Here is a 16,425-nt window from a genome sequence, read left to right as displayed (position 1 = left end):
TCCCCAGCAACTGTCCCGTAACGGTCGCTTGTATCAGCTGATGGCAGTCTTGGGGATGCAAGACAGGTTGTTAAATGGGCAAATCTGGGTGGGAGGCCTTCGCGCGTCCGCCTGTACCGCGCCCGGGGCGCCGTGGCGAGACGGCAGGCGCCCACACGTCTCCCCGCCTTCTCGGATCTCCTCCTACTAGTCTCCAACCTCTATATGTTTATGTCTTCCAGATACAGTCGCCGACGCACGCGTTAGGTCGAGTCAAAGCGCCAAGAGTATTTGTCAGCGCCCATTTGTCCATCAACGCGCGCGACAGTGCCGTTGCGCCAGAATTGCCGAGCCACGGCTGAAGCAGATGGTACAAGCTTTGTGGATTCGCGCCCGGAACAGCGCAATGCGCGGAGGGTCCAAAGGCCGGGGTCCAAATCGCATACCATCGCGCCACGCCAGTGCCCCCTTCTCCCGCCCACCCGCGCACACCGTCTTTACTCTTCAAATAGGTTGTTAGGGTCCCTTCCTTACACACCGCTGAACGCTCGCCTTGGTGCTTGCTCCGTAGCAAGCTCGGGCTTCAAACAGCGCGAAGCAATATGTGCAGGCCTACCGATTCCGACTCGGGGCCAGCCCTGCCCAGTATCCCGCACCAGTATTGGATCATCCATGGTGCAACTTACGACCTGGCCAGCTATATCAAGTCGCACCCAGGCGGCGACGAGGCCATCCTGCTAGGACGGGGCCGCGACTGCACTGAGCTCTTCGAGCAGTACCATGTGCTTAACAACAAGCACTTGCGTGTGCTGGAGCGGTTCCGCGTCACTCTGCCGGCGGCTAAGGTGGCGACCAACAACCTGAAGGAGGACATGGTGTCGACCATCAGCGCGTTCGAGGGCGAGGAGGCGGACGCAGCGGCCGTGGTGGGCATCCAGCAGCCTGCTGCACCCGCCCGCGTTGCGCACCAGTCGGATCCCTTTTACGAGGACATCAAGGCAATGGTTCGCGCTCACGGCAACACCAAAATGTCCGCTCCGTTTGTGATCCTCCACTGCCTGCACGTCGTCGGCCTCATCTGGTCTATGAAGCTGTGGTGGCAGGGTGCCTTCATCTCGGCATTCATCCTGCCCTATTTCCTCTGGGTGCTTTGTGCGGCCATGGTGCATGATGGCGGGCACTTCGCACACAGCAAGCGGCCACTCGTCAACAAGCTGCTGACGCACACGGGTGCCCTCTTCACCAACAGCGTGGGCTGCTGGTACCTGCAGCACAACATCCTGCACCACTCCTACACCAACCTGGTCGGCAAGGACGGCGACCTGGACTCGCACCACCCCTACATGCGCATCCACCCGGAGCAGTCCATGCTCCCCGCCAACATCCACCACGCCGTCCGCTTCTTCAGCCACCTCATCATGTACAACTTCGCGCACATCGGCCTGACCATGATCTCGCCCCTTAGCTACTTCCGCGGCGTGGCCGCGCAGAAGAAGGGCACCGCCGACGCCAAGCAGGCGCAGGACGCGCAGACGGTGGCGCAGTACCACAGCACCGTGATGCTGCAGGTGGGGCGGGATGGCGAGCGGCAAGGGGGTGTGTGTGGTGGGAGGCGGGTGCCCGGTGATGGCGGTCGTGAGCTATAACCGTCTGTGGCTCGGCAGGCGGAGGGTTCTGGGTGGCAGTAAGGGGTGGGGGTCAAGGGGCGGGGAGCTGCCCTCCCATGTGCTGCCAGCGCTGCGCTGCCTCCACCCCCCTGAACCGCTGCCTGCCTGTCGCCTCCGCCTCCTCGCAGTTGGTGACGGTGGGGGCGTTCTACATCACGCCCTTCCTGCGCTTCGACTTCAGCCGCGCGCTGCTGCTGACGCTGCTGCCCACCTTCATGATGAGCGTGGCCTTCATGGTGCGTGTATGGCGGCACGCCCATAGAGGGCTTGTGGGGCCTTTCTTGCCTGGAGGCGCATGGACGGCGTGCCGGGGGCTGGCGCCTAGTAGGCCCGAGGCGAGGGGCGTGTCGCCCCTGGGGCCACTCGCGACTGGAGCTGGAGCTGGGTGGGCCGCGGAGAGCCAGCGGGAAGGTCACCAGCAGTGGGAGCGTTTTGACACGGGGGTTAAGGGCAGCGTCGAGGCGTTACACAGGGGCTTGGGGACTCGCGCGACAGCCCCTCGGTTCGGATGCGTGCGTTTGGGAGCGTTTCGGGTGGTGTAACGCATGGGCGTTACGTCGTCGCGACTCGGGCCTCCTGCTTCACCAGGCAGCCCGCGCTTCGCCCAGACAGCGCGTTTGCTTTTCCCCCATCACCTCCCCCCGCCCTCACCCCTCACCTCTTACCTCACCTCTTACCTCCCCTCGCTCGTGTCCCCCCGCTCGCAGGTGATTGCCCAGGTGTCCCACATTCAGATGGACGCGGAGGCGCCCTCCGCCGACCTGGAGAAGCTGCACTGGGCCCGCCGCATGGCGCTCACGTCCGTGGACTACTCGCAGGTGCGGGCGGGCGGGGAATGAGAGGAAGGGGATAGGAGAGGAGGGGGGGATGGGGGGGGGCGGGAGTGGGAAGGAGGGGGAGAGCAGGGGAAGCTGGGAGTGTATGGTCAGGCAGGGGGCGATGGGAAGAGGATGCGCGTCGGGCAGGGTGGACGGGACGACTTGACCAGGGCGGGAGGCAGGGCGGGGAGTTGACGTAAAGGCGTTGTAAGGACAGGGCGGGAGGTGGGAAGGGGGTCGCTTGATAGTGGCGAGGCGTAGTCGGCGGGCTAGGGCCGCGGCTCAACGGCGGCCAGGGACGGGACTGAGCGCGCATCGCTGCCTAGGGACCGGGTGGGTGTGGGCTCCAGCCGTGGTGTGTGAGGGGTGTGCACACACGTCCTGCCTCAGCATGGGCCTGGTGGCGCGGTGCACCCCACACGGTGTCAACGCCCGTCCGCTGGGACCCCTCTGCCGGGTCCTGACCCTCAACCGCCAAAGCCCCAAACCATCTTCTCCAACACCCCCGCACCCTTGCCGGCCGCCGCCTCCGCACGCGCAGGAGTCGACGCTGTGGGCCTACCTGACCATCGGGCTCAACATGCAGTCGCTGCACCACATCGTGCCGGGCGTGTCGTACAGCCAACTTCCGCGCCTGTACCCTGCCTACCGCGCCATCTGCGAGAAGCACGGCATCAAGCTGCTGGAGCGCCGCAACCTGGCGCACGCCTTCTGGACGCACCTGCAGACGCTGTGGGTGCTGTCCAAGACGCACAGCTTTGTGGAGGTGGCGCGCAAGCTGGCGTAAAGGAGGAGAGGTGCAGGCGCGGCGGCTGGGGCGCAAGCGCTGGCGTGCGGAGGAGCGTGCAAACTGCAAAGCAGCGCTTCTTCTCGCGGCCGTTGCACTTGTGTAGATGCCCTGGCGAGAGCGGTGGCTGATTTGATTGCATCTGGCGCAAGCAGCTTGGTCACGGCGACGGCCTTGGGGTGTGAAGTATGGGGCGTCAGTCAGTGGGCCGCGGGTGTGGCACCTGCTCGCAGCAGTAATATCTTGGATTTGTGGCCTTGTGGCCATGCACTCCATACAACGGTGATACGGTAGCGGCGGCTCCGGGCTTGCGAAAAGACATCATCTCGAGCGCGGTCCCGAGGGAGCACCGCGTCTCCTGCACGGCACCTCCTGCCGTGCGAGGGAGCGAGTATCTGTAAATGCAAGCTGGTGCGTTTACGTGCGTGTGGTGTGTGGTTGGTTATGGGCGTTGAGCTGGACCGGACCCCCGGCGCAGTGCGCGACGGGTGGGCACGGGTGTGGCGCATCCGTGGCTGTGTGCGTTGCTGCGTTTACATCTCTGCGTGCGTGCACAGAGGTGAGTTCAATGATTTGTGCCAGTCTTGATGTCGGTGGCGGTAACAACAACAATAAGTTTGCATGGTGTTTGTGGAAGTCTACGTGGCTGGTCGAGTGGGCGGCCTGCGAGTGCGAACGGAGGCCCCCGCATTACAAAGAAGAAGAATCACGCAATGCACAGAGTCTTGAGCTGAGGATGTGCTGTACACGGGTGTTTAGTTTGGGTGTAGTTCTCTCTCGTTGTTGTGGTAGTGTGTGGTGCGAAGGTGTGTGTCTGTGCTGAGTAAGCCGCCCCCTCGACGCAGTGTGTGGAGATCGTGGTTTGGTGTTGTACCCGAGCGGGAGGCAGGCCCGGGCCTGGCCTGCTGAGCGTGGCCGGCTGTGAGGAAGCGTGTGTGCCCGGCCGGCTTTGTTGTTGTGACAGCGATTGGCGGCGACCGGGCGTGGTCCCGGGGGAAGAGGAGAGGAGCAGAGGCAGGAGTAGACAAGAGCCCAAGGCGCGAATGGGTGGGCGGCGGCAGAGGAGCGTGACTGGTGCACGCAAACACATAGGATTCATTTGGGTCCGGGGTGCGCTGATGAGCGGAGGGGGGTTGCTCGGGGAGGCCAGCAGAAGGTGCGCCCTCGGCCCAGGGCGATCTGCGTGACACTTGAATTGCACGATTAGGGTCTTGCATTAGGCGCATGAATGTACGGGCTAGGATGTATTTGTGAGTCATGCGAGGCGTAGCGAGTAGCGCGTTGAAGGTAGGTGATCGCGGTGTAGGTCCATTTCTTTTACCACAGCGTCGAGGTTCGGGCACCGGCAGATGCCGTGATGACGGCAGATGCCGTGATGATGGCGCGACGGCGAACACAAACTCAATACCCGTGTGGAGGTGTGGGAGCGGACGCGATGGCGCCGAGTGGGGAGTGCGGGCACTGGCAGGCGGCACACGGATGCTGCTGCGTGCACGAGGCGGGATGGCGCGGAGGGCTGGCCGCTGGCCGCCTACGGTGTGGTACCAACAGGTCTGCCCCGGCAGGTGCTGGGCCGGCTCGGAGGAGATTGCGTTTACGGTAGTTATCTGGACTGTAAAGGACTGATCGCGCCACGGGCCATGTTACTGCTTGGGGTATGGAGGCGGTCTGACGGCTGGGGGGGCTCGCTCACCCTTGGGCGGGTCGGGATGCAGTGCCTTGCAGTATGACTCGGCGCTGTAGTATTCCCGTCTAGATCTAAGCCAGCACAGAGCAGAATAACTCGGCGCTGCGCTGACACGTCGGCTGCCAGTCATGCTTATGCCCCTACATGCTGCGATCAGGGGCACCCCTGGCCGTGCCCCAGGCTGCGGTCCCCGCCGTAAGCGGCCCAACAGCCCCTAGCTCGCGCTACGGATAATAGGATCCGCATTTGCTGCTTGCTTGTGTGTGTTACAGGCCCCATGCCGGCGGCCTGGGGAGTACCTAGGAGGCTAGGACAAACCTGGACCAACAGCCCCTCTCTGCAGCACACCAGCCCCGCCACCACTTCTCACACCCACATACGGAAACACGACTGCTTGAATTGGCACATACACCCGCGCCACAACATTCGGACTCAGCCAGCCTGCCCTTTCCATTACGCATTCACACCCATCACACCGGATAAAGGGCCAAGTGGCGACAGGGCCACAGGACGGTCCCACGGCGTGCACCGCAGCCACGTTACCCCACATGCTGTTGTGTAACCCGTGCAATGAGGTCTGCACGCAATGCCATGGCCACCTCCTGTACAACCTCACCGTATTCTCAACAGTCCCACCTTCCCTGGCCCTTGTCCATTTCATACTAAATGACGGAAGTATGATGCTTCCACGTAAAATTGGTCAAGCGGGGCACGCTTGTACTTGAGTCCCAAGTCCTTCTCAACCCACTCCATCAAAACCACTCCCTCTTGACCCATTACTACCCACTCCTTATGGTTCAAGCCAACTCAAGCCTCAGACTACGATATCCGTGCAGGACAGGGCGCCCCTGCTCTGCACCGTCAAGAAATGGCACAGTAAGTCCGCGAAGACAGTCAGGGAAGTCCGCGAAGGTAGTCAGGGACTTATGCTGTATCCGTCCACACGCTTTTGATGTTCCGCATTCGTTTGTCACTTGTCGGAGCCATGCTCACTTGCTCTCCATCAGGCCCACAGCCAGAGACACAGCCACAGAGAAATTCGTGCCCCCCCTACTCATGCCGCGCCCTCCTTATGACCCCACCGCCGCATCTGACCAGGCGCCTGGCCTTAACTGCTGCGTAACCGTCTGTGCCGGTGCCGCCGCCGGTGCAGCTACTGCGCCATCTGCTGTTGCGGCTGCTGCTGCTGGTATTGCTGTTGCTGTCGCTGCTCCTGCAGCAGGCGCAGCTCGTTTCGAAGCCGCTCCACCTCACGCCGCTCCATCTCAGACTGCTGCTCCGCCAGCCGCAGTCGCAGCGCCGCCACCTCGGCTGCGTGTGCGGCCTCCTTCAGTTGGCCGTCACGCTGCCGCACCTCCCACTCCAGAGCCGATACGCGGTGACGCAGCGCGGCAAACAGGGGCGCGGCGGCAGCGGCAGCCGCGGCGGGGCTGGGGGGCGCGGAGCAGGCGGGCGCGGCGGCGCCGCCGCAACCGGCAGAGGGAGCAGGCGCCGGGCGGTATGGGACGAAGCTGATGGGTCCACCGGGGCTCGCCGGGGGGCCAGCAGGCGCAGACGGTGGCTGCGGCTGCGTCTGCGGTGCCTGCAGCGGCGGAGGCGGCGGAGGCGGCGGCAGAGGGGGCAGGGCCGAGCCGTACGCTGCTGGAAAGCGCGGCCGCTGCTGTGCCACGTCCGAGGGAGTGGAGGTGTAGCTGCCGGCGGCGGCGGCAGGCGGCGGCGGTGCGGGCGCCGGCGCGGCGCCGGCGTAGCCGGGAGTCTGCGGCGGCAGCGGCAGCGGCAGCAGTTGCAGCGGGGCTGGTGCCGGCGGCGCGGCTGGCAGAGGATCCGGCTGCGGTGGTGCCGTTGCCGCCACCGCGGGCTCGGCGGCGCTGCTCTCACGCAGGCGCTTCGCCGCGCGCGTGCCGCCGTTTGTCTCCGCATCGGCGTCGGCGTCAGGGCCCAGGCTGCGGCTGCCACTGCCACGAGAACGCGCTGGGCTGCCGGCAACGGCAGTGGCGGCGGCGGCGGCGGCGGCCGTAGCCGAGTTCACCGGCCCCATCGACGCGGCCTCCATCTCGTCCATCTCGTCCTTTATCTCGATCACTTCGGGCTGCGGAACCGGCGTGGAGGCCGGTAAGCCGGCGGCGGCAGCGGCAGCGGCGGCGGCGGCGGCGGCTGAGGCGGCAGGCAGGAGCTCTGCCGCCAGCCGGTTCCAGCCCTGCTGCCGCTTCTGACCCTGCCGCGGCCCCTGACGCGGCACCGGCGGCTCCGGCTCCGGCTCCGGCGGCGTCTGCGGTGCCGACTGCAGCTGCGCCGACTGCGACCGCTGCCGCCGCACCGGCCGCGCCGGCTTGACTCCCGCAGCCGCAGCCGCAGCTGGCTGCTGCAGCTGCTGCTGCTGCTGCTCTTGCTCCCGTTGCGCCTGGCGCATGGTACACTTCACCTGGCACACGAAGGACGCCAGCTCAGATGCACCGGCCGCCGCGAGGGCCCGCTGGAGGCGGTCCTCGAGCGACGGCGGGGCGGGGGCCGCCGTTGCGGTGGGGATGATGGCGCCCTTGGGGTTGGCCTGGCTGGCTTGGCGGGCGCGTGGGGCCGAGGCAGGCATGGGCGGCGGGAGTGGCGGCGGATGCCGCTTGTGCTGGGGCCCGGTTGGGGCTGGCACGGGTGAAGGAGCAGGGGCGGTTGCGGCAGGCACCTTTGGCGCGGCGGTGGCGGTAGTGTCAGCAGCAGCCGGGGGCGCGGTGGCAGCGACGTCCGGAGACGCGACGGCCGCAGCAGCCGGCGGCGCGGCAGCTGCGGCAGCAGCAGCAGCCGGTGGCGGTTGGGCCGACTGCTGCTGCGCCTGGCGGTTGAGTTTGAGCAGCAGGTGCAGTGCGCGCACCAGGAGCGGTGGCGGCGGCAGGCGGGTGTCGCCAGTTGCCGTGGCGTCGGCGTCGGCGTCGGCGGCGGATGGCGGCGGCAACGACGATGCGGCGGTGGCACCGCCGGTGGCAGAAATGACGACGGCAGAAGCTGCTACGGCGGCGGTGGGGGATGGTGGCGCCGCCGGCGGCGGCGCAGGCAGTGCGCTGGTGGTAGTGCCAGTGGTGACAGCGGTGGCGGCGGCGGCAGCAGGCCAGGGCGCGGCGCTTGGCGCGGTGCCGCCGCCGCCGCCGCCGCCGCCGCCGCTGCACGCGTTGCCGCTGCCGCCACGCACAAGCATCAGCGCCTCAGCGGCCGATACAATGCTCCCTGACGGGACCCGGCGAATCTTGCTGCGGCCGCTGCGGCTGCCGCCGCCGCCGTCGGCACCAGCAGCGCTCGACATCAGTTGGTGGTGCAGCAGCGGCGACGGCATATCGGGCGCGTGGGAGTCGCTCTGCGCCGCCGGCGAAATGGACTCCACCGCTGCTGCAAGGGCTTGCAGCTGCTGCAGCTGCTGTGCGCCCGGCACGCAGTCGGAGCCCGCCGCCGCCGCCGCCGCCGCAAGCACCGCCGCCGTGATGGCGGCCGCCTCGGTGTCCGCCTGGTCAGCTGTCGGGCGGGCGTGGTCCCCCGTGGGCGCTGCGGTTGCGGCGGGTTTGGCGACACGACCCGTGTCGGCTGACGTGACTGCCGGCTGTTGCTGTTGCGGTTGCTCGAAGACCGCCGCCGAGTTGTCAAAGTGCGACGAGTCGGTCAGATCCGCCGCTGATGGGAGCAAGGAAACCAAGCGGGGGAGCTGCGGGGGTGGCGGCATGGGAATGATGATGGTGTCGACCATGGGAGGTGGGGCGCCTGCTGCCGGCTGATATGCCCGCTTGAGCTTGAGGCGCAGGCGAGGCGCGTTGGCGCTGGTCCCGCTGGCGTCACTGGAGACAGATGATGAGGCGGCGTTGCCGGTGGAGGAGGAGGCGGCTGAGGTGGAGGTGGGGGTGCCGGTCGGGACGGAGGAGTTGGGTCGAGCGGGGGAGTCGTTGTTGCAGGCGTGAAGGTGCGCGGCGGTGGCCGCGGCTGGGGTAAAGGGCGATGCGGCGGCACTATGTCGCAGCAGCTCACACGAGGCGACTGAATTCATGGAGCAAGGTCCCAAGCTGGCCAGGAGTTGGTGTTAGGCGGGCCTCGCAAGCTTGCAGCTTGGCCTGTTTGGGTTTGGGAAGTGGGCGAAGGTGGCATGTCAGGTCGTCAGGATGTCTTCCAAGAACGGTCCTGGAGGTGACCGGGACGGTCATGTCTACACAACTCGACGAGCCCGTTAGCAGCATAAATTATCTGAGAGCCCTGGAGGATTGCGGATTTTGGAGAACCGCATCCCAGCGAGCTGAGAACAGGTCCGTCGGCTCGCATGCCACAATTCGCGGGTAGGCATCCCTGGTGAAGCCCGCTTACTTACCTCAACGCAGCGCTCGCAGCCAACTGGATAATCTGGATGCGCAGGATGCAGTCGTAGAAGTTGTTCCTTGCCGGGCGCTTGCGTGTTTGCGCTGACTAGTCAAGTTGTACAGGTCAAAGATGAGCAGGCCTAGATAGTTGGCGCGTCATATTTTAATATGTGTATTATGTTGTTAAGCATAGCGGTGGCCAAAGTAACTTGCGAACTGGCGCGAGCGCATATCCCAATGCATTTGTTCCGCACGGTTTTCAGGCGGGTCATGTCACGCCCACGCAGACGCGACCCCTCGCCACCAGGGAGCGTCTATGCACGCGCACGCTAGTAATTATACTGCCGTATTGACCGGCGGGCGTGCGAAGCGCGACGGCAAGAGCTCTGCGGCGTGCAGTCCAACGAAAACCCAAACCGCCCAACCCTCGGAACAGCGGCACGACAGGCGTACTCGACGTTCGAAGATACCCCCAGCGGGTGGCGGCTCTTTCCAGAAAACGAGGCATTAGCGTGACGGGCGCGCTAATGTGGCTCTTTGCAAACGCACGGTTCCTCTCTTTGCGTCTGCTCCGTGGGCCGTGGCAACGCGCGGATGTTCCTAACATCAGTCCTGACATGTCAACGACGTGGTCTTTAGGGACATATTCCCACAAAGAAGGCGCAGCCACCCCAAGCCGGTTGCTTCTGCAACGAAGATGCACGCTAATCAAATGGGGGTAGTTTTAGGGCACCTGACTGTGCTTCGACTTGCGCGCGCTCTTGCCATTGTCTTTCCCTACCACCCTGCCTCGTGCCTTCCAGCTCCCCTCCCCTTCCCCCCCGTTGCAGGATCGGGCGACAAGTGCCAGCGCAGCGCACTCAGCCCAGCGGCTCGTGGCTTTGATACACATTGCCATACTGGCATTCTGTGCTTGTGTCGTTAAAACGCTCAGACGGTCCTCGTTTGCGTGCCCGCCCCACTCATAAGTAGATAAGCTCAAATGGCCGTACCGTATCACAGCAGCTATCACCGCCACTGCTAGTTCTGCCCAACGCATTCATGTGCATGTTGCAAAATTTGCCAACCCATGTACACGTGGCGATATTGCACTGGCATGGCATGGCTTCTACCGAATCCAGTGGGATGTCACGAAGGCCGAAGCGCTCACTCCGCCCACACACCTTCCCTCATCATCAAGGCGGTCTTCTGCACGGCGCACATGTACATCTCACTCCGACGCCAACGTGCCCATGCGCCCTCACCTCATGCGCAAGGCGGCGCCATGCAAGGCACCAAAACGAATCGATGAATTGAATTTCCTTGCACTGCGTGCATGTGCATGGATGGTTTACTGTCGGTCTATGACGGCTCTCATTAGCAGGAGTTTGCCGAGTTGTGGTGCACCTCGCTCACGACCTCGCTCCGCTTACCGCTTGCATAAGCTTGCGGCACCCCACGGGGCGCCGCAAGCAAGCGTCTCACGTCGTTCCCACCTTGCACCTTGCTGTTTGCTGTGCTCCATGTATGTGCCGCTGCTACTCCCAAATTTCCTATCTACCAATCTGCCTGGCTAATATACATCAAAACACTATCTCCGTTTCACCTGGCATGCGCGAACCACACCCTGACCGCCGCCCACTCCACCACGAACCGCCGTGCCTGTCCCATCAAACCAACGCCCCCAATCCAACACCCAAACACACAACCTCGCCTGCTCCAAACACGCGTCCCAAGCTACAGCTGCTCCTGCAGCAGCTGCAGCTCCCGACGCAGCCGCTCCACCTCCATTCGCTCCAGTGCCGCCTGTTGTTCCGCCACCTTGATCTTGAGCGCCGCCACCTCCGCTGCGTGCGCAGCCTCCTTCAATTGGCCGTCACGCTGCCGCACCTCCCACTCCAGAGCCGACACGCGGTGACGCAGCACGGCCAGCTGTTGTACCAGCTCGCGGGGAGCGGCCGAGGCAGCCGGCGGGTGCTGGTGTGGGTGCTGGTGTTGGTGTGGCGGTAGAGAAGGGTGCTGCGGCGGCAGCGGCTCTTGCGGTTGCTGGTGCTGCTGCGGTTGGTGCTGATGCTGCGATTGCGGTGGCGGCGGCGGCTGGTGGTGCTGGTGGTACGGATGCAGCGGCGGCTGGTGGTGCTGGTTCTGCGACTGCTGGTGGTGTGGTGATTGTTGGTGCTGCTGCTGCGGCTGGCCCGGCTGCGGCTGCAGGCAGGATTCCGTCTGCGCGGAAGGTGCTGCTACCGGCTGCTGCTGGTGCTGGAGGTGCTGCTGCTCCTCCACAGGCTGAGGCTGGTGCTGGTGCAGCGGCGGGCCCAGCAGGTGCTGCGGCAGCCGCGGATCGGACGGCCGCGGCGGCGCCAGCGGGAACACGGCCCCCGGAGGCGCGACCGGCGGCGGCGTCGGGCCTGGCGGCGGCGGGTCAGGCGCAGCAGCAGGCGCCGCCGGTGGCGGGGACGGCGGCGGCGCCTGATAGCAGTGTGCTGGCGGCGGCTGCAGCTCCCGCGGCAGTGGTGGCGGCGGCAGCAGATGTTGTGGCGGTTGTGACTGCGCCGCCCGTGTTGAGGCATGCACCAGGGAGGAGGAGAGCGGTGTGTAGGTGATTGCCATGGACGTGACCGCCGGTGGCGGCGGCTTTGCTGCTGGCACCAGGAGGGGCGTGGCCGCTGCTAGCGGGGCTGCTGATGACTCCTGCTCCTCCTCCTGCTCCTCCTTCCGATCCCCCTCGCGCTCCTCCTCACGCTCCTGCCGATGCTGGTGCCGGTGTTGGTGTTGGTGCTGGTGTTGCTGGGGGCTCGGCAGCTGCTGCAGCGGCGGCGACGGCTGCAGCAGGTGCTGCTGCTGCAGGTCGTGGGTGTCATCGCACACGGCCGTGGCACCGCCGCCGTATGCGCAGGCCTCATCCACCTGCGGTGCAGCGCCGGCGGCGCCCATTTCGCCGAGCGGGCTGCGGCGCGGCTGCAGCTGCGGCGGGTGCGGCGGCGGCAGCTCGCCGGCAGCGGCTGCAGCAGTGGCCGCGCCTGCAGCGGGCGAGCCGGAACGAGCACGCTTTCCACGGCTGCAGTACGATGGCCTTGCAACTGCCTCCTGCTCCTGCTCCTGCTCCTGCTCCTGCCCCTGCTGGTGCTGTTGCTGCTGCTGTTGCTGCCGCTGTCGCTCCACCTCTGCCTTCTCCGCTTGCTGCTGCTGCTCTTGCGCCTGCTCTCTGCTGTGGCGCCGCTTGGATGTCAGAGAGCTAATAACCTGTGGCACGCCACACGCAGACGACTGGCCGCCAGTGCACGCATCCCCAGCTGCCGCTGGCGCCGCCAATACGGATGGCGAGACCCCTGCAGCAGATGGTGGTGGCGGGGGTTCTACTGCTGCATGCGGTGACAGCAGCGGCGGCTCCACTGCTGGTGGCGGCGGCGGCGGCACCTCAGCAGCCGTCGCAGCTGCGGCGGCTACCTCCGTGTCGTCCATGTCCACGTCCCGCACGTCCTGCCACGCCTCCTCGTCCGCCGCCGCCACTGCCTCCGCCTCCGCCGTCACCGGAGCTGTCGCCGCCGCCCATGGCACTTCTGCCGACGCCGCCGCTGCGGCCGCCGCGGCCCTCAGGCTCCGCCTGATGTCCAGCGCCGCCCTCGTCCCCGCAGCCACTGCAGCCGCCACCGCAGCCGCCGACGCCACAGCCCTAGTGCCCGCGGCAGCCGCCGGCGCCGCCGCTGAGGGAGTGACGGCAGCGGCGGCGGTTATAGGGATGCGCTGGCGGCGGCGGTGGCTGGCCTGCAGGTCCTGCTGCTGAGATTGCGGCTGCTGCGCTGCCAGCGCGCTAGCCGGTGCTGTGGCAGGCGCCTCCGCCGCCGCCGCCGCCAACACCTGCAGATGCTGCTGAAGCGGCGGCGGGAACCCCATCCCGCCCGCCGCCGCCGCCGCCGCCGCCATCGCCACCGCCTGCGGCGCGGGCGCTTCCACCGCAGCGGCGGCGGTGCTGGCTACGATGCCCTTGCCGCCGTCGCCGCCCGCGCCGTCAGCGGCGGCGTCGGGCGATGCTGTGGCGCGACCGCCGCGTCGCGATGCGCTCGGCAACGGAAACGAATGGATGACAGGCCGCCGCCGCGGCTGCGGCTGTTGTTGCTGCCGCCGCCGCTGCTGCAGCGGCGGCTGCTGGCCCTGCGGCTGCGGCGGCTGCGGCGGCGGCGGCGGCTGGCGCTGGCGCTTGAGCGGTGGCCGGCCGCGGCGGCGGCTGCCAGCCTCGCCATCCTCGCTCTCAGCCTCATGCAACTCTCCAGCCTCGTCGTCCTCCTTCTCGTCCTCCTCCTCCTTCTCATCCTGCTCCTGCTCCTCCTCCGAGAGCGTGGTGGTGTCATACTCCTCCGCCGCCCCCTCATCGCTGTCCGAGCTGTCATCCTGCCCGTCTAGCTCCTCCTCCTCCTCCTCCTCCTCCCCGTCGTCGTCGTCGCCCGCGGCTCTGGCTCCGCGGCGCCTCTTGCGGCCGCCGGCGCCGCCACCCGCCGCACCGCCGGCGGCGCCGCCCTCGCCGCAGAGGCTGCGCACCTTATCGCGGTGGGTCTTCTTGTACGTGTGTCGCGTCCACCTGTAGCAGCCGGACAGGCAGGCAGGAGCCGGGTCTCGTGAGGTGCGCATGGATGGGGCAGCGATGACGGCGGTGCGCCACCGTGACGGTTTGAGCGTAGCTACGGCCCCGTTAGTTCCAACGGCGGGTCCCAGGCATGCACGTACGGCACTGTACGGCCCACACAGCACACGGCACACGGTACGGCAGCCCGTGTACGGCACTCACTCCTGGATCTTGCGGAAGAAGGGGTCCTTCTGCAGCTTGAACCCCGCGTCCCGGCACGGCGCCGCCACGAAGCCCGCCCACCAGGCCTCACACTCCGCCATGCGCGACTGCAGGCAGTAGGAGTATGAGTGGCACACACACGCGCCTTAGGTGTGCGGCTGTTATTTTGGAGCCTGAGTTCATGTCATGTGAATCAGGAGTGGCACGGAGGAGAGTGAGTGGCACACATGCTTTATGTGCTGCTGCTGGTAGGGTCGCTTGCTGGTTCAACGCGGCTTGAGGATATCAATCATGTCATGGGCGCGTACAGGTGAGTCAAGTGGACGCATTAAGTCACCCGCACCCGCACCCGCACCCGCACCCGCACGCACCTTGAGCTCGGCAATGAGCTGCCGCACCTCCTGCGCCCGCACCGCCGCCGGATTGGTGGGTGCCAGCGCCGACGGCAGCGACAGCAGGAACCGCTGCATCGCTTGCACCGGCGCCGCAGCCTGCGCGGTCGAGCCCGCCACTGCGGCCGAGCCCGCGGGAAGCAGCGGCGGCGGCAGCCGGAGGCCTAGAAGAGACGGTGGCAGCGGCGGCAGCCCTGCGGCTGCGGCCGCTGCCGCGGCGGCAGGCGGTGCAGCCACGGGCGGCGGCGGCGGCGGCGGCGGCTCCGGCAGCGTTGCCGCCTCCTTCTCCAGGTCCTCAATCTCCTGCACGTGTCAGATTGGCGAAGTCAGCTTCCATCCAGAGCCGTAACACCGACATTTAACGCATCAGCTATCATCTACCCACCATCGATTAACGGCTCAACGTGGCCCTGTCCCCCGACCCGGCCCAACCATGCCTCACACACGTGTAACGGGAGGTTGGCTCCCCTGGCCAACCAAGGGCGACAATCCTCTTGTTACAACACGCCGCGCCCCGCGTCCCTAACTCCCCTGGCCGCCATCGTCGCAAGCATGGCACAGGAACCGCTTCCGCACCACTCCGGCAACCCACCACACGGCGGCCCCCACGCACCTTTTTTCCTTATGGCATTGGCTCAGAATTAACCCCCACGCACCTTCTTGTACGAGTCGGTGAGTGTGGTGAGGCGCTGGTAGGCCCGGTACGGCCAGAAGCACAGCCCCAGCTGCCGCGCCTTCTTCTTGAAGCTTGTGGAGCCCAGTTGCAGGGCCGAGGCGGTGGCGGCCAGGCTGCTGGTGAAGCCCTGAGGGGTTGGGGAAGCCGTTCATGTAATGAATAGACTGCTGATTTCAACCACAAAAGTGCCGACGGAGGGCGTGGAGGTTGGCGTGGGGTCAGCGGGATGGGCGTGGATGGGGCGTGGAGGAGGCTTGGGGCGAAAGGTAGGGAGAGAGCCGAGGCTGGCCCGAATGGAGCGCATGCTGTCTGCCTAGCCGCAACCGCCTCAGCCGGACGCCTGAAGCCGGCTCCTCATCCCCCCCCGCTGTCGCCGTCGTCCCCATCTACACCAACGCCCCGCCCCGTCTTCTCCCGCCCCTGCCTCCCCTGCCTCTCCTGCCTCCCCTGCCTCCCCTGTCCCCCCCCCCCCCTACCACGCACCCCCTCCCCACCTGCGACGCCTCTCGCAGCACGTCCACGCTCAGCTCAATGGCCGCCCGCTCCGCCAGCCGCCGCACACACGTCTGCTGCACAGGCACAGGAAACCCGCGCGGCTTCGCGCCGCGGCCGCGACCCCGGCCGCCCCGGCCGCGGCCCCTACCGCCCCGGCCGCCGCTTCTGCCGCCGCCGCCTCCGTCGCGCACGGCAGCCGCCACCTCCCGGTCCCCCTCCTCCGCTTCCGCCTCCTCCTCCCGAGCCGCGCCGGCACCCCATGCGTCCTGGGCGCCATCCACGTCTAGTGCGTCACCACCACCAGCAGCGCCAGCAGCACCAGCAGCAGGCTTGGCGGCGGCAGCAGCCACCGCGGGTCGGTTGTTTCCCTCCTCCTGCACCAGCCGCTGCTCATCTGCACCTCCTTCGGCGCGCTGCTGCCCATCCTGCTGCGATCCGTAGGCGCCGGTTGACGCCGCCCTCAACGAAGCTCTTGACGACATGTCGCTTCAGCCAGCCGACTGGCAGAGAGAGAGAGAGAGAGAGCCCAGCGAGCAGGGAGTCCGCGACTCTTCCCAGCAGCAACAACAAAGGTCGGCTTGCTCAGAACTGACGAGCCTGGTCGCCTAGGCGCGGCGACTGCAGCGCCGCAATGGCTTTGGACTTAGACCTATGAGAATTAAGGAACGGGGGTGGAGTTGCAGCGCTTAGCACAGGCGCATTTATCCAGATGGGCCGGGCCGCGTGCCCGGGCGCGGACATGACCCTTCATGTCGCATCAGTGCCGGCGCGCCCACACCTGCCGCCTGGGGGCGCTTTCAGCCAGCACTTAATGGATTGGAGGCATACATTTGATAACAG

The 16,425-nt window shown here is 66.5% G+C and overlaps 3 protein-coding genes across 4 annotated transcripts; 1 reads left to right on the top strand and 2 right to left on the bottom strand.

The window, feature by feature from the left end:
- The first annotated feature begins 248 nt into the window (after positions 1 to 248).
- Positions 249 to 4,881, top strand: CHLRE_10g453600v5 (uncharacterized protein). Of its 2 annotated transcripts, none has more exons than XM_043067006.1 (4): positions 249 to 1,547; positions 1,775 to 1,882; positions 2,354 to 2,464; positions 3,006 to 4,881. In XM_043067006.1, exons 1-4 carry the CDS (start codon positions 582 to 584, stop codon positions 3,249 to 3,251), a joined length of 1,431 nt encoding a protein of 476 aa, XP_042920403.1. In that variant the 5' UTR covers positions 249 to 581; the 3' UTR covers positions 3,252 to 4,881. The 2 variants fall into 2 exon arrangements, with proteins under 2 accessions (XP_042920403.1, XP_001698534.1); XM_001698482.2 differs by having other exon boundaries at positions 501 to 1,547.
- Positions 4,882 to 5,166: 285 nt separating this feature from the next.
- On the bottom strand, positions 5,167 to 9,448 carry CHLRE_10g453550v5 (uncharacterized protein). The gene is made up of 2 exons (XM_043067005.1): positions 9,272 to 9,448; positions 5,167 to 9,020 (listed from the first exon to the last, which is right to left on the bottom strand). The coding sequence occupies exon 2, from the start codon at positions 8,954 to 8,956 to the stop codon at positions 6,092 to 6,094; it is 2,865 nt and encodes a 954-aa protein (XP_042920402.1). The 5' UTR covers positions 8,957 to 9,020; positions 9,272 to 9,448; the 3' UTR covers positions 5,167 to 6,091.
- A 688-nt stretch (positions 9,449 to 10,136) lies between these two features.
- CHLRE_10g453500v5 (uncharacterized protein) lies at positions 10,137 to 16,228 on the bottom strand. Its single transcript, XM_043067004.1, has 5 exons — positions 15,585 to 16,228; positions 15,071 to 15,217; positions 14,394 to 14,717; positions 14,023 to 14,129; positions 10,137 to 13,815 (listed from the first exon to the last, which is right to left on the bottom strand). The coding sequence occupies exons 1-5, from the start codon at positions 16,065 to 16,067 to the stop codon at positions 10,977 to 10,979; spliced, it is 3,900 nt and encodes a 1,299-aa protein (XP_042920401.1). The 5' UTR covers positions 16,068 to 16,228; the 3' UTR covers positions 10,137 to 10,976.
- Between the last annotated feature and the right edge of the window lie 197 nt (positions 16,229 to 16,425).

Source organism: Chlamydomonas reinhardtii, chromosome 10, assembly GCF_000002595.2.
Source record: "Chlamydomonas reinhardtii strain CC-503 cw92 mt+ chromosome 10, whole genome shotgun sequence".
Classification (NCBI taxonomy): Eukaryota; Viridiplantae; Chlorophyta; class Chlorophyceae; order Chlamydomonadales; family Chlamydomonadaceae; genus Chlamydomonas; species Chlamydomonas reinhardtii.
The sequence above is the reverse complement of the archived record's forward strand: the minus strand, read 5'-3'. Positions and strand labels throughout refer to the sequence as shown.

Bases quoted from the DNA above. Each gene is read 5' to 3' on its own strand.
- CHLRE_10g453500v5 (XM_043067004.1), bottom strand. From the start codon at position 16,067: ATGTCGTCAAGAGCTTCGTTGAGGGCGGCGTCAACCGGCGCCTACGGA. The intron at 15,218-15,584 runs GTGGGGAGGGGG...CCAACCCCTCAG, and splicing joins TGCTGCGAGAGGCGTCGCAG to GGCTTCACCAGCAGCCTGGC. The intron at 14,718-15,070 runs GTGCGTGGGGGT...TGACACGTGCAG, and splicing joins TCACCGACTCGTACAAGAAG to GAGATTGAGGACCTGGAGAA.
- CHLRE_10g453550v5 (XM_043067005.1), bottom strand. From the start codon at position 8,956: ATGAATTCAGTCGCCTCGTGTGAGCTGCTGCGACATAGTGCCGCCGCA.
- CHLRE_10g453600v5 (XM_043067006.1), top strand. From the start codon at position 582: ATGTGCAGGCCTACCGATTCCGACTCGGGGCCAGCCCTGCCCAGTATC. The intron at 1,883-2,353 runs GTGCGTGTATGG...CCCCGCTCGCAG, and splicing joins TGATGAGCGTGGCCTTCATG to GTGATTGCCCAGGTGTCCCA. The intron at 2,465-3,005 runs GTGCGGGCGGGC...CCGCACGCGCAG, and splicing joins CGTCCGTGGACTACTCGCAG to GAGTCGACGCTGTGGGCCTA.